The 13180-nt window shown below is 48.0% G+C and overlaps 1 protein-coding gene across 3 annotated transcripts in view; it reads right to left on the bottom strand.

The window, feature by feature from the left end:
• GOLGA1 (golgin A1) overlaps positions 1-13180 on the bottom strand; it is a 44571-nt gene that overhangs the window by 9453 nt on the left and 21938 nt on the right. For all 3 annotated transcript variants that reach the window (XM_025888103.2, XM_073905746.1, XM_025888104.2), the window contains exons 11-14: positions 13023-13148; positions 11168-11263; positions 8427-8522; positions 5929-6024 (exon numbers count right to left, since the gene is read on the bottom strand). In XM_025888103.2, coding sequence (XP_025743888.1) covers positions 5929-6024; positions 8427-8522; positions 11168-11263; positions 13023-13148 — 414 coding nt within the window. The remainder of the gene's footprint in view (positions 1-5928; positions 6025-8426; positions 8523-11167; positions 11264-13022; positions 13149-13180) is intronic.

Here is a 13180-nt window from a genome sequence, read left to right as displayed (position 1 = left end):
CCTCAGGCCCACGTGAATGGACTAGTGGACTGGAGCAACCCAACTGATTACAGGAAAAATAAGAAGCAATTACTGAATTGTAATAGGACAAAATGCTACAGACTCATCAAAATTATCCATTTTAGAGGAGAGAAAAAGGCTCTGAGAGGTGAATCTGCCTGAGGTCCCACAGCTGGTGGGATAGCCAGATTTCAAGCCAGCATCGGTCTAAGCTCAGAGCCAAGCCTCTCTGAATGTTAGACTCTACTACCCAGATTATTTTCTACGCTGAGCAGGGCCGCCTCCTCAGCCTTCCCCAGAGCACAGGATCTATCTCCTGACAAACACATCAGTTCTCTTCCCTGCGATGGATGCCGCGCTCACTGCTCAGTCCCAGACTTCTCAGGTGCCTTCGTTCTGGTCAGGGACATCTGTTTTTCCGGTCTACCCAGGATCGCCCCATTTTTGGGGTAAGAGCCTCATTACTGCTATTCCCCACTTCTGCCCTGCAGTTCCACGTGGTTCTGGTAGGGCTGCCAGTAATAATATGCCCATTTTGTGGCTGTAAGGATAAGCATGTGATTCAGACCTAGCCAATCACAGTACCCCTTGGCCAAACTGACCTGTCCATGGGGTGGCTCTGTCACCTCAAATGGACCAATCAAAATCCCTTTTTATATCAGAATCCTTTTTAATATGGTGAAGCCTAAGGGGAGAAGCCCTCTTTCCTGAGCTGGCATGTTACCAGCTTGGAGCTGCTGTGGTCATGTCCACCCAGTTTGCAGGCCGCAGTCTGCATCATGGAGAAAAGGCAGGCCAAGAGTTTGGGTAACTGACAGGGCAGGAAATAGCATGATGCAGGAAGAAAAGAGACCTGAGGGCCGCGCCCCCGCCTCCCCCCCAGTTCCAGCTGGACAAGTCTTTCTGGTTCTGTGAGCTACTTATCGCCCCTTCCACTGATGCTGGTACAAGTTGGTTCATGGAAGGGGAGGACAGCCTCCTGGCCAGGGGCATTCTGGCTCCTACTGTGCAGTTGTCAGAATTGACCTTCCGTTGAGTCCATCTCTAGTAGAGACAAGAAAAACGGGTGCCTGAATTCAAGAGGAGGGACCTCGCCCTACCTACCCCAGATAACACCCCTCATCAGGGGTGGCTCTGTTGACACAGGAGAAGCAATTCTAAAACCCTGGCCCTGTGGGTGGAGGGTGGCAGAAGCCTTTTCTGGGGAGGATGAGAGGAGAGCTGGGACTGCTGACGTCTCAGAGGATGGCAGGCTGACTGAGCGGAAGCCAGGAAAGCGGGTGAGGGCAGGAACCAGTCTCAAAGCCGCCCCTTGCCAGGGACTGCACATGTCACTTTTCCTCAGGGTCACACTGGATCCTCAGGCTAATCCTCTTGAAGGCAAGGGTGAAGAGGTTCAGTTTTAAAAAAAAAAAAAAAAGGAAACTAGATTCCTTCAAGAATTTGTTAGTGAGGGGCCGGCCGGCAGGCAGAACAGATCCCGCGTGGCTGTGAAGCCACACCCGGTCCAGGACTGTGGGATTCGAGGCCACCTGGCACAGCTCAGCCACCGCCTCCAGCAGCCCTCTGCACCTGGGAATGCCTTCCCGGAGGGAATTCGAAATATGTATGCACCTAAAAATAGTGCTTCAAAATATTTGAAGCAAAGATTGGCCAAATTAAAGAGAGAAAGAAGACAAATCCATGATAATAGCTGGAAGATTCAGCACACCACCCTTACGAACTGATGGAACAAGAAGACAAAAAAGAAAAATCAGAAAACACAGAGAAGATCTGGACAACCCTCTCACCCAACTTGATCTACGGAGCACTTATGGAACGCTTTCCCCTCACGGTGGCAGTGCACTGAATATTTCCCCAGACACTACAGGCTGGGGCATAAAACAAGCCTCAATAAATATCAAAGAACTGGAATCAGTTCGTGTATTATCTGACCATAATAGTATTAAACTAGAAATTCAAGACATCGAGAACATTCCCCAAACGTGTGAAAATTAACCACACCTCCCAACAGCCTGTGTGTGTGCTGGTTTTTAAGTTACCGCCTATCGACCCCACTTCCCTCTTTCATATTCTGCTTTGCCCTGCTATGCCTGGGACTCCGCAAACGCCTTTTCTGCTTGTCTAGCTGGTTCCATATGAATCTCTGCCCACAGGAGAAGCTCGAGGGAGCCTGGAAGGCAGGAGGACAGAGCAAGAGACTTGCTCCTTCCTGTCAGCTTCCTGTTTCCGTGAGCAATGCTGCTTCACGGGGGCAGCAGAATTTCTTCCTGAAGCGGCAGGACGTGGGGCTGACCTCATTCACTGCCTTGTTCCCCCAACACATACCAGCACCCACTGAACAGCATCCCCTGCTCAGAGGTCCGAGTGTCAGATCTGTGGGGCTCTTTGTCTTAATTCCTAAGATTAATAATTCTACATTCTTTGCTTTGTTCCCTTACTTGTAGCCATTCCTGCATTCCATCACCTTTGTGACAGCTTATGACTGTTTCTGTGCTGGAATAAAAACCTTACATGAGGACATAAATTCTCACTCAAATAACTGGTATCGTTCGTTTCTCCTGACTGGACCATGATGGATACACTGCAGGACAGATTTTCTGTTTCTTCTTGTGCACATTAGTTGCAATGATCATCGCTCTTCATTCTTTCTTGCTGCCTTACATCTTCCGTGCATCTATGGAGAATCTTCCTTCACCTGAATGATGCTCTCTAGCATTCCCTTTAAGTGGAAATCTGTTGGTGGCTAATTCCTTGTTTCTGTTTTATTGGTTTTTCTAGTTCTACTACCATGCTGTGTCTGGGTATAGATTTTAAAATTTATCCTGGGGGGGGGTGCCTGGGTGGCTTAGTCACTGAGAGCGTCTGCCTTCGGCTCGGGTCATGATCCTGAGGTCCTGGGATTGAGCCCCGCATTGGGCTCCCTGCTCCGCAGGAAGCCTGCTTCTCCCTCTCCCCCTGCTTGTGTTCCCTCTCTCGCTATGTCTCTCTCTCTGTCAAATAAATAAATAAAATCTTTGGGGCGCCTGGGTGGCTCAGTCGTTAAGCGTCTGCCTTCGGCTCAGGTCATGATCCCAGGGTCCTGGGATCCAGCCCCACATCAGGCTCCCTGCTCTGCGAGAGGCCTGCTTCTCCCTCTCCCGCTCCCCCTGCTTGTGTTCCCTCTCTCGCTGTGTCTCTGTCAAATAAATAAATAAAATCTTTAAAAATAAATAAATAAATAATCTTTAAAAAAAAAAAAAAAGAATCCTCACACCTGTACCTGTGACTTAACAGCTTTCAGCAGTTTGAAAACTTCTTAGCTATTATCAGTTCAATAATTGCTTTGGTCTCAGAGTGCCTGGGTGGTTCAGTTGGTTAAGCGTCTGACTCTCGGTTTCCACTCAGGTCATGATCTCAGGGTTGTGAGATCATGCCCAGCATCAGGCTCTGTGCTCAGCAGAGTCTGCTTGGGATTCTCTCTCCTTCTGCCGTTCCCCCTGCTCTCCTTCTCTCTAAAATAAATAAATAGGGGCGCCTGGCTGGCTCAGTCGGTGAAGCGTCTGCCTTCAGCTCAGGTCATGATCCCAGGGTCCTAGGATCGAGCCCCGCATCGGGCTCCCTGCTCGGAGGGGAGCCTGCTTCTCCCTCGCCCTCTGCCCCTCCCCCCCAGCTCGTGCACTTTCTCTCAAATAAATAAAAATCTTTAAAAAAAAATAAAATCTTTTAAAAAAATAAGTAAATAATGTCTTTAAAAAATAATAGTTGCTTCAGTCTCACTTGTGCGCTCCTTTCTGAGCCCCCACTCACCTGGGATCAGGCACCTCCCAGGATCCTGTCTTTTATCATGCCTTTTCTGTATTTCATTCTGTCCTTCCTTCTACTTCACTAGTTCTCTCTTGAGTTCTAATCTGCTCTTAAACATACTGTTTTTTTTTAAACATACTGTTTTTAAAAACAACTTTCCTGAACTATAACAATATGCTGTGCATATTTCAAGCGTGCAATGTGGTTAGGGTGAAGACATCACCACAATAAAGACCATGTAAATACTCATTACCCCCAAAAGCTTCTGCATGCCCTTTCAGAGTGTACCACATTCTTAGTTCCAGCTCTACTTTCTCTGGCTCTCATGTTCTAAGTTGTTTCCCTTTTAACACTGCTGCCTTTTAGGATAGTTTCCAAATCTCTGCTGCAATTTTCAATTTTGTCCTTTATGCCCTTAAACATAGTAACTAATATAATATCTGAGCCTCCTAACAGCTCTTCCTGCTTCTCTACTTGCTTCCTTTCCAGAACATTCTCTACAAAGAGCCAGAGTAATTGTTTTAAAACAAAACTTCTCCCTGCACCCTCTCAGGTCCCATCCCTTTTCAGGAGCTTTGTACCATCGCTCAATAAACTTTGCTTTGCTGCCCACCAAAACAAAACAAAACACCCCACAAAACTTCTCCCATCATTTCTTTGTTCAAAACTCGCAACTATTTCCCTGCCTGCCTCCTCGCCTCTTCTTCTCCCCCAGGCCACTAAGCAGCAGCCACACTGACCTTTGTGCTGTTCTCTGAACAAAATAAGCTTTTTCCTGCCTCAGAGCTTTTCTATTTGCTATTTCTTCGGCCTGGACTATTCCCTTCCCAAACATGCACACTGCTGGCCCCTTCGCATGATTCAGGGCTTTTGCTCAAATATCACTGAAGCCTTCCCTAGCCTCCATATCTAAAAGAGCCCTCTCCTCCCTACTCTCTGTCCCTCACTCTGCTTTACTCTCTTCATGGCATTTAGGACTACTGCTCGTCTGCCATCTCAAGTTACAGGCTCCACAGAGGGGAAGTTTCGTCTGTTTTGTTCATATCCCAGCACCTACAGTGGTGCCCACAGGTACTCCAACGTTTGTTGAAGGCATGCATGGAAACAGACTGACTGCAAAGCCCAGAGTTCCCACCATTCAGCACTACTGCCTTAGCAGCTACCTAACCTAGCAGAGACTATTACCGAGAGCTTTACCTAATGCAGACCCTCAGCTATGGATGTTCTGTTCTGTTTTGTTTTTTTTTAAAGGGATTTTTTTTTTTAAGATTTTTAAATTTATTTATTTGCCAGAGAGAGCGAGGAGGAGAGAGCGAGAGTACAAGCAGGGGGAGCAGCTAAGCAAGGAGCCCGATGTGGGACTTGATCCCAGAACACTGGGATCATGACCCGAGCCGAAGGCAGAAGCTTAACTGACTGAGCCACCTGGGGGTCCCGTTACGGATGTTCTGAGAAGGTCTCTGCCAAAAGACCCACAAGATCTCTGTGTCATGACCAAGTTGGGCAAGTACTGCAATGATCCATCATCTAAGGGCTTCTTTGAAAGGGGACCGAGGACCCTGGAGGCCTCTAAGAAAGTGGCAGAAACTCTCTTTCCTTTGCATCCAGTTATGTCCAAGCCGAGAAGCAGGCAACGTCTGATTAAAGCACCAAGTTCTCAGAAGGGAAAGGTTAACAATCCAGTAGACTGTTCCTTCATCTCTATACACGGGCTCCAACATAACAGACAAGGTCCTTACGATCACGTAAGCCCTTGCTTTACTAGTCCCACTGGAAAGATCAACACCAGTGCTTTGACAGTATGACTTTCAGACAGATGCGCACAGTGACACAGAGGGGTTGCTGGTTGAGTGAAGTCAGACCAGCATCACCTTGAACTAACTATGGAACTTGGACAAATTACTTATACTCAGAGCCTCAGATGACATTAATTGCAAAATGAGCATAATTCTTCCTACCATCCTGGATCACTGAGAGGACGTACTGAGGTGACACTTTCTAGCAAATGTCTCACGGAACTGTTGAACAAATGCTCGTTCACGCCTTCTCCACTCGGAGCACAGAACGTTCACTGGGCTGCTCCCAGTACACACGTAAGAGACAGGCCACTGCTGTGACACGCTGGTGCCGTGAGGTAAATACCTTTAGCTTCTTCAGTTCAAGTTGGTGGTGTTGTAAAGAACGTTCACATTCATTCTTACTTTCTTTGAGGGCTGCATTTTCTTGCTCCAGCTCTCTCTGCAAATTGAGAAAAGCACGCATAAGAAGAAAAGGGCTTTCCCCTATTTCCCCCAGGGGCACAGTCCTACAGACACGGAGCCTTTTAAAATGCATCGCACCCTTTGTGTCACGGCAGGGGAGGGAGAGAATGGGGCAGGGGTCAGAAAGAGCCAGTGGACACAGGCCTCACAAGAAGAAACATGGCACCGGACTCAGAAGATGTGGAACGGGGAAGGGGACCAGAGAGCGGGAGGGGCCCCGAGGGAGGAACAAGAACACTGTGGAGACTTGGTGGGAAGAGGCTGAAGGGGCTGCACAGGAAGTGCCAGCAAGTCCCTGCACAGCCCAGAAGAAAAGGAAAGCCATCTGTTTGGGGTCTTATTAACAGCAGCCTTTTCACAGCCATTCTCATGAGCAGGTGCCTTGTTGGAAAGATAAAAACTGCTCCAAAAAGTGGTTCCCTTGTTTGGGGGGGGGGGTGCTGGGCCTCTCGCCGGCAAAGACTTGGCAGCCCCGCCCTGTGGCGCTCACAGGCCGGGCCTCTCTCCTCTCCTCGCTCACCACCTCCCGCTCCGCCGCCGACGGCGCGTCCGCCCCCCCCCCCCCCCCCCCCCGCCCCGCCCGGTCTCTCTCCAGGGCCGCAAGCTGCGCCTCGAGCGTGCGCACGCGCTCCAGGCACTGCCGCTCCAGAGACGGCACCTGCCGGGCGCAGCGCTGCTCTCCCGGTTTGCGGCGGCCTACGGCGGGGGGGCAACGGTTAGCCGTGGGGACGCCGAGGACCCCATTCTCCTCCTCAGTGAGCCAAAGATGGGTGACCAGTAGAAACAACTCTCGTTCCTGATCTCTGGCCTGGGACCGGTGGCGGTCCCCACCTGCAGCCCCGCCTCTTGCCGCTGGCCCGTTCAGAAGCCAAAGTCTGGGACTGGTCTCTCTGTGCTGGGGGGACACCTTAGGGCATCGGCCAGTCCCAAGACACAGCCCTCCTTCCCCTAGTTGGTGCTGCTTTCTACGGCTGAGGCTTTTCCCGGGGAGGCAGTGTAGATCTCCTTCAGTTTATGATGGGGTTGCAACCCGATAATCCCATTGTAAATTGAAAATACGAAGTCAAAACAAGCATCAGGGCTTAGCCTAGCCTACTTTAAATGCTCAGAACAGGGGCGTCTGGCTGGCTCAGTCAGCAGTGCATGTGACTCTTGATCTCGGGGTTGAGAGTCTGAACCCCACATTGGATGGAGAGATTATTAAAATCTTTTAAAACAAAATCTTAAAAAAAATTTTTTTTAATTAATTTATTTGACAGAGAGAGACAAAGTGAGAGAGGGAACACAAACAGGGGGAGTGGGGGAGGGAGAAGCAGGCTTCCCGCAGAGCAGAGAGCCCAATGTGGGACTCAATCCCAGGACCCTGGGATCATGACCTGAGCCGAAGGCAGACGCTTAACGACTGAGCCACCCAGGCGTCCCAAAAAGTTTTTTTAAAAATTGCTCAGAACACTTACATTAGCCTACAGCTGGGCAAAGCTTATTTTATACTGAAGTGTTGAATATCTCATGTAATTTATTGAATGCTGCGCTCGAAGTGAGAAACAGAAAGGCTATATAGGTACAGATCAATTGTTTACCCTGTGATCACATGGCCGCCTGGGAGATGGGGCTCCCTGCCACTGTTGCTCATTGAGGGAGAGTACTGTACTGCCAATCCTTAGCCCAGGAGAAGCTCAAACTTCAAAATTTGAAGTACAGTTTCTACCACAGGCATATTGATTTTGCATCTCATAAAGCTGAAAAATCACTAAGTTGAACCATCATAAATCAGGGACCATCTATATAATACAGTGATGATGAACAAGGGCTTTGACGTAAGAAAGGTGAGGGTTTTGCCATTTATTAGCTGGGAGACCATGACCACTGGGTTACTGACCCAGTTTTTCCCAACCAGCTTCCTCTAGAGAATGAGGCTAATTGCACATGCCTCTTAGGTCTGTAGCAAGGACTAAGTGAAACACGGGCAGAATACTTTAGCACAGTGACTGGAACAGCCAGCATACAATAAATACTGTTTATTTCTCTAGATTCTAACTCAGCACCCCACCTGGGACTGCGACAGCTGGCCAAGCCCTTGCCATGTTCTCCCCAGAGCTGGGACCTGTTCTCCACAGCCCTGGCTGCAAGCCACCACCTCTAACAGTCCCAGAACGAGGCTGGGCCCTACGGCCAGCCATCAGATGGGCATTTGCCAGGCTCCACCTCTTTGGGTAACTCGGATCCTCTAGCAGGTCCTGACTCCCTCTACCCGAAGCTGCCCACTCATATCCAGCTCCACAGCTGTATCTAAGGTCAGGTCCAGAGACCCCACCGGAGTGAGTCTGGGGCAGCTGCAAAGGCGTAAAGGGCAAGCATCAGGGGCCCAGAACCACTTACGAGCTCCTGAATCTGAGCTTCCTGAGCTGCCATGACATCACCACTGTGCTTCAGCTTCTCCTCAGACGCTTGCAAACTCAGCTCGAGTTCTTTCACCTGAGGGGGAAAGAGAATCCTTCTTTCATTCAAAAGAAGCTGAAGAGTGGTAACATATGGCTTTAAAAATCAAATCCATTTAAACTGTAAAACAGGTACATTACAGAAAAGTTTTTAATTAGAAAAAAGACACCTATACATCTACCATTATACATGCCACCATTCTAACATCTTTTCCTCTGGTGTATTTTTTATGATTTTTTTTTTTTTTTTTTTTTTACAACTTTGTATACAATTCTAGGAAAACTTTGTATTTTTTCCTCCTCACTCAAGGTTCCTTCTGTGTTCCCGTGGGGGTCTTCAGAACTTAGACTGTTTCCTTCAAGGACACCTCACAATTTACTGAACCACTGGCTCCTGCGCCAGCACATCAGTGGTTTCCCCACTCTCCCACCTGAGACCATGCAGCAGTTAACATCTTCACCCAACATTCTGTGACCTGGCTTGAGCCACTTCCTTAGGATAGATTCCCAGAAGTGGGATGACTGCTCATGACACAAACTTGCACTCATTCCACAGGCATCAACCCTCACTGACTTTGCATGAGGCCGTGTGGCTGGCCCTGTGGACAGGACCCCACCCTGTCTGCCCAGCTGGATGTGGCTCTCCAACAGGGCGTTTTTATCCGGTTCGAGCCACCTTTGCCAATTTCCCTGCTAAAGTCCTCTTGTTTTGCTGAATAAGGTCTGACCCTGAGGAAGCTTACTATTAAAACCTAAACACAAGGAAAGTTGCAGCTTTGTCAAGAAGAAGTAGGTACCCAACGAGAGGAGGACACTTTTAGGTCTCATGGATCCTCTTACACATTCACATGGAAGACTGAGCTGAAGCAACTCCCAGAAAGCAGGGTATTTCTACAGAGGAGAACAGTAATGTTACTTGTCCAGGATCACAAATTTTATCAGTGGTAGAGCCAGAACTGAAACCTAGTTTTTTAAACTCCTGGGTACAGAAAGTAGCTATCCAAGTCTCAACTTAAGAGGCAGAGCTCAAGAAAGATTCAGATCCTCCAGAGGTTAAGCAGAGACTTATCATATGACCTGGCAATTCCACTCCTAGGTATAAACCCAAGAGAAATCAAAGTGAAAGCTCACACAAAAACCTTGTTCATAGCACTACACTCATGTTTATTTTTCACAACAGTCCATGGACAAATGAAGGGATAAACAAAACGTGGTACAGACATATAAAGGAATGAAAGCCTTTTTAAAAAAAAAAAGCTTATTCAGCCCTGGGGCACCTGACTGGCTCAGTGGTAGAGTATGTGACTCATGATCTCGGGGTTGTGAGTTCAAGCCCCATGTGTGGCGTGGAGTTTACTTAAAATTAAAAAAAAAAAAAAAAAAGGCTTATTCAGCCTTAAAAAGGAATGAAATTTGGACACAGGCTACAGCATGAATGAACCTTGAAGACATATGTCAAGTGAAATCAGTATGATTCCACTAATATGAGGTTCCTAGAGTAGTCAGATTTATATGGACAGAAAGTAGAATGATGGTTGTCAGGGGCTGGGGGTGGGAGAGAATGGGAAGTTAGTATTTAATGGGGACAGAATTTCAGTTTGAAAAGATGAAAACGTTCTGGAGATGATGGTGGTGATGGTTGCACGACAGTGTGAATGGGCTTCATGCCACTGAATTGTTCCCTAGAAATGGCCAAAATGGTCACTTTTATGTCATGTATATTTTATCGCAACAAAAAGATAGATATTCAGAAACAGAAATGAATTCTAATAAAAGAAACCAAGCTGTACTGAGAAATAGAGAGCTTTAAGCATATTTATCAGGAAATAAGATTTTAAAAATGAGCTATGCATTTGCTATGGTCTGAATGTTTGTGTCCCCCATATTCATGTGGAAATCCTAATGCCCAATGTGATGGTAACAGGAGGTGGGGCCTTTGGGAGGTGCTTAGGTCGTGAGGGTGGAGTCGTCATGACAGGGTTAGTGTCCTTATGAAAGAGGCCCCCCAGAGATCTCTTACCCCCTTCCACCACTTCACACTCATTAAACTGGCAAACAAACAAACAAATGGCTGGACAAGGCAGCAGTGCAGATGCAGAAACCCACCAGGGGCAGCCCCTGCAGGAACGTCCTTGTCCTACTTAAGTCACATTAGGTCGTATGCATTCTCTGTCCTCAAGGTGACAGGGACAAGGCTATTCGGTGCAGTGTAGCCTGTGGTGACAAGGGGGGCGGCCAGCTGGATGTCCAGCATCTGGTAAATAACCACAATGTGGAGCAGTAAACACAACGACGTGGACATGGACAGAGTGGAGCGGGTGAAGGGGACGGTGTGTGTGAACTATATCGCTTACGTAAATTCACACACATGCACACAAAACGAGGCCGTCCATTTTAAGGTAAGCCCACAACACAGGGATCTGTAACAACCCCATCAGAATGGTTTCCTGTGGGAGGGGAGGGAGCGAGGATAGAAGAGAATAAGCAAGAGAACAACGTTGTGTGGAACAATGGTGGCGCTGGGGCAAGAATGAAGACGATGACTAACACAGCCGTGTGTGTGTAAGAGCCGAAACAGTCCCTTCAAAAGAAAACCTCTGAGCCCAGGGGATTCTCCCTCAACGATGTCGTCCAACCAGGCTACCACCCAGACACAGGAATCCCTGGGAGTGAGGTCAGTACCCGAGTCTCCAGGATGTCAGTGGCCTTGGCCTGGCTGCTTCTGGCTGCCATGAGCTGCTGTCTGGTAGCCTCCAAATTCTGCTCAGCAACAGTTTTCTGTAAGTTGAAAGAAGAGTAAAAGAAAACAGTCATTTTTCCATTGAATAAATACTTATTAATGTCTACCACATATTGTGATTTGCGTGAGGCACAGGGGACACAAGTGCATTAAAGATAACAGCTGAGATAAAATTCATATATCATGAAGTACACACAGATAAATCTGACACACTCCTTTGACCTTGAGGCTGAGGCAAAAGACTAACAAAAAAACAGAGTGCAAATTAGTGCCCACAAAGATGCCTAGAGCAGGCCACTCACTGCCTTAGGAAAACCGGGTGGCTTCCTAATACACAGGTGGCCAGAGGTGCGGGGGGGTACCCAGGCAGAGTGATGATCAGAGGAGTCGTGAAACAGCCTGGGACATTTGGAGAGCTACGACTTGCAAAAAGCTAAAGTAATAGTGGATTCAGGTCAACAAATAAGACTAGAGAGTCAGGCAAAGGGGCAGATCATGGGAAGCCTTTTATGCTGCCGAAAAGAGTTTGAATTTAATTCTGTAGGCAATATTTTTTAAAGTGGGGTTGTCCACACACTGGTGTTAGACTAACTTGGTGAGGTCTTACACTGGGCCTACTGAAAACGGGATTTCTTGGGGCAGGAATATACACTCTAAACAGACTCCCCAAGTACCTCCTATGCACACTAAGCTTTATAATAATGATGATGGCACAATACTAAGGATCATAATATTAATAGCTGAAATATACAGAGACCCTACTATGTTTCAGAGTTTCATTCTAACACTTCACATATTGTAACTCCTTGAATTCTAACAATTCTATTGTTTGGTACAATTATCCACCCTATTTCACGAGGAGAAAACAAACACAAACAGATTAAGTTACTTGCTCTGTCACCAAGTAGTAAGTAGAAGATGCGAGCTACAAACCTAGGCAGTCTGATTCTAGAAATCAATTTACACCCCAGAAACCATGCTCTACACACTGCAGACTGCAGGGGAGCTGGGGAAGAAGGTTAAGGGAGCAAGGCGGCCAGGAATACCAGCTCGGCAGTGGGCGCAGAAGACCACCTCAGGGGTGAAAGAGGAGACTGCTGCTGGGTAGGCCGGTCTGGAGACCTCTGCTCTGGACTAGGCTCGAGTTGCTGGAAGCCCAGAAATACAACAGGGGCAGTAGAGATGGAGGTGTTGAGTTGAAACGAAGACAGTGAGGATCTAATCTAGGCCCATGGTCTTGGCTTTGTCACCTCTGTCACGGTCAGGTCAGTCACTGGGATACAAAGAGGGGGAGGAGCAGAATATGGGCAGACGATGGGCTCAGGCCTGACGAGAAAGCAAGTTCACCTACACCACTGGGGAAAAGGCCAGTCTGCGCAACAGCCTCGCTCAGCGAAGGAGGTCCCCTCACTGCCGAAGGCTATTCCTGCTCACGCCACAGGCAGACAGTAACGATATTCCTTGGCCACTGGAAAGTGCAAAAGGGTGGAAGAGAGCAGGGCGGTAAGATAAGACAGCCCGAGTGGCATAAATTACCAGTTGGGGTTCACTGGTGATTAGGATGCTGTTTGTTCATAGGCATCTCTGAACGAAGGTCTCCCTTTGTTGAGGAAAACATGGTACACACAGGTGACAGGTGGCTGTTTTTGCCATAAGCAGGACAATCTGAAGTTGGAGGGAGCGCTCTTCTCTCCCAGCTGCTTGTGGACCTTCTGGCTCTGCAGCTCTAGGACTGTATGAAATCTCCAGTGTTCCCACTCCCTCCCCAGCAGTGGCTGTCCAAAGAGAGCTAGTTACCTCTTTCAGCAGTTCCTGCACATGTTCTTCTCCTGATAAGTTCTGCTCTAGTTTCTTCTCCAAGGATGAGACCTTCTCCTGCAAATGGGTGATGAGTTTTTCCTTCTCTTGAGTCTCAGCAGTGGCCTGCAAGTGAAAGCAGAGATTACATTACACTA

Source organism: Callorhinus ursinus, unplaced genomic scaffold (assembly GCF_003265705.2).
Source record: "Callorhinus ursinus isolate GAN/ISIS: 27379988/994484 unplaced genomic scaffold, GSC_fseal_2.0 scaffold24, whole genome shotgun sequence".
NCBI classification, from domain to species: domain Eukaryota; kingdom Metazoa; phylum Chordata; class Mammalia; order Carnivora; family Otariidae; genus Callorhinus; species Callorhinus ursinus.
The sequence above is the reverse complement of the archived record's forward strand: the minus strand, read 5'-3'. Positions and strand labels throughout refer to the sequence as shown.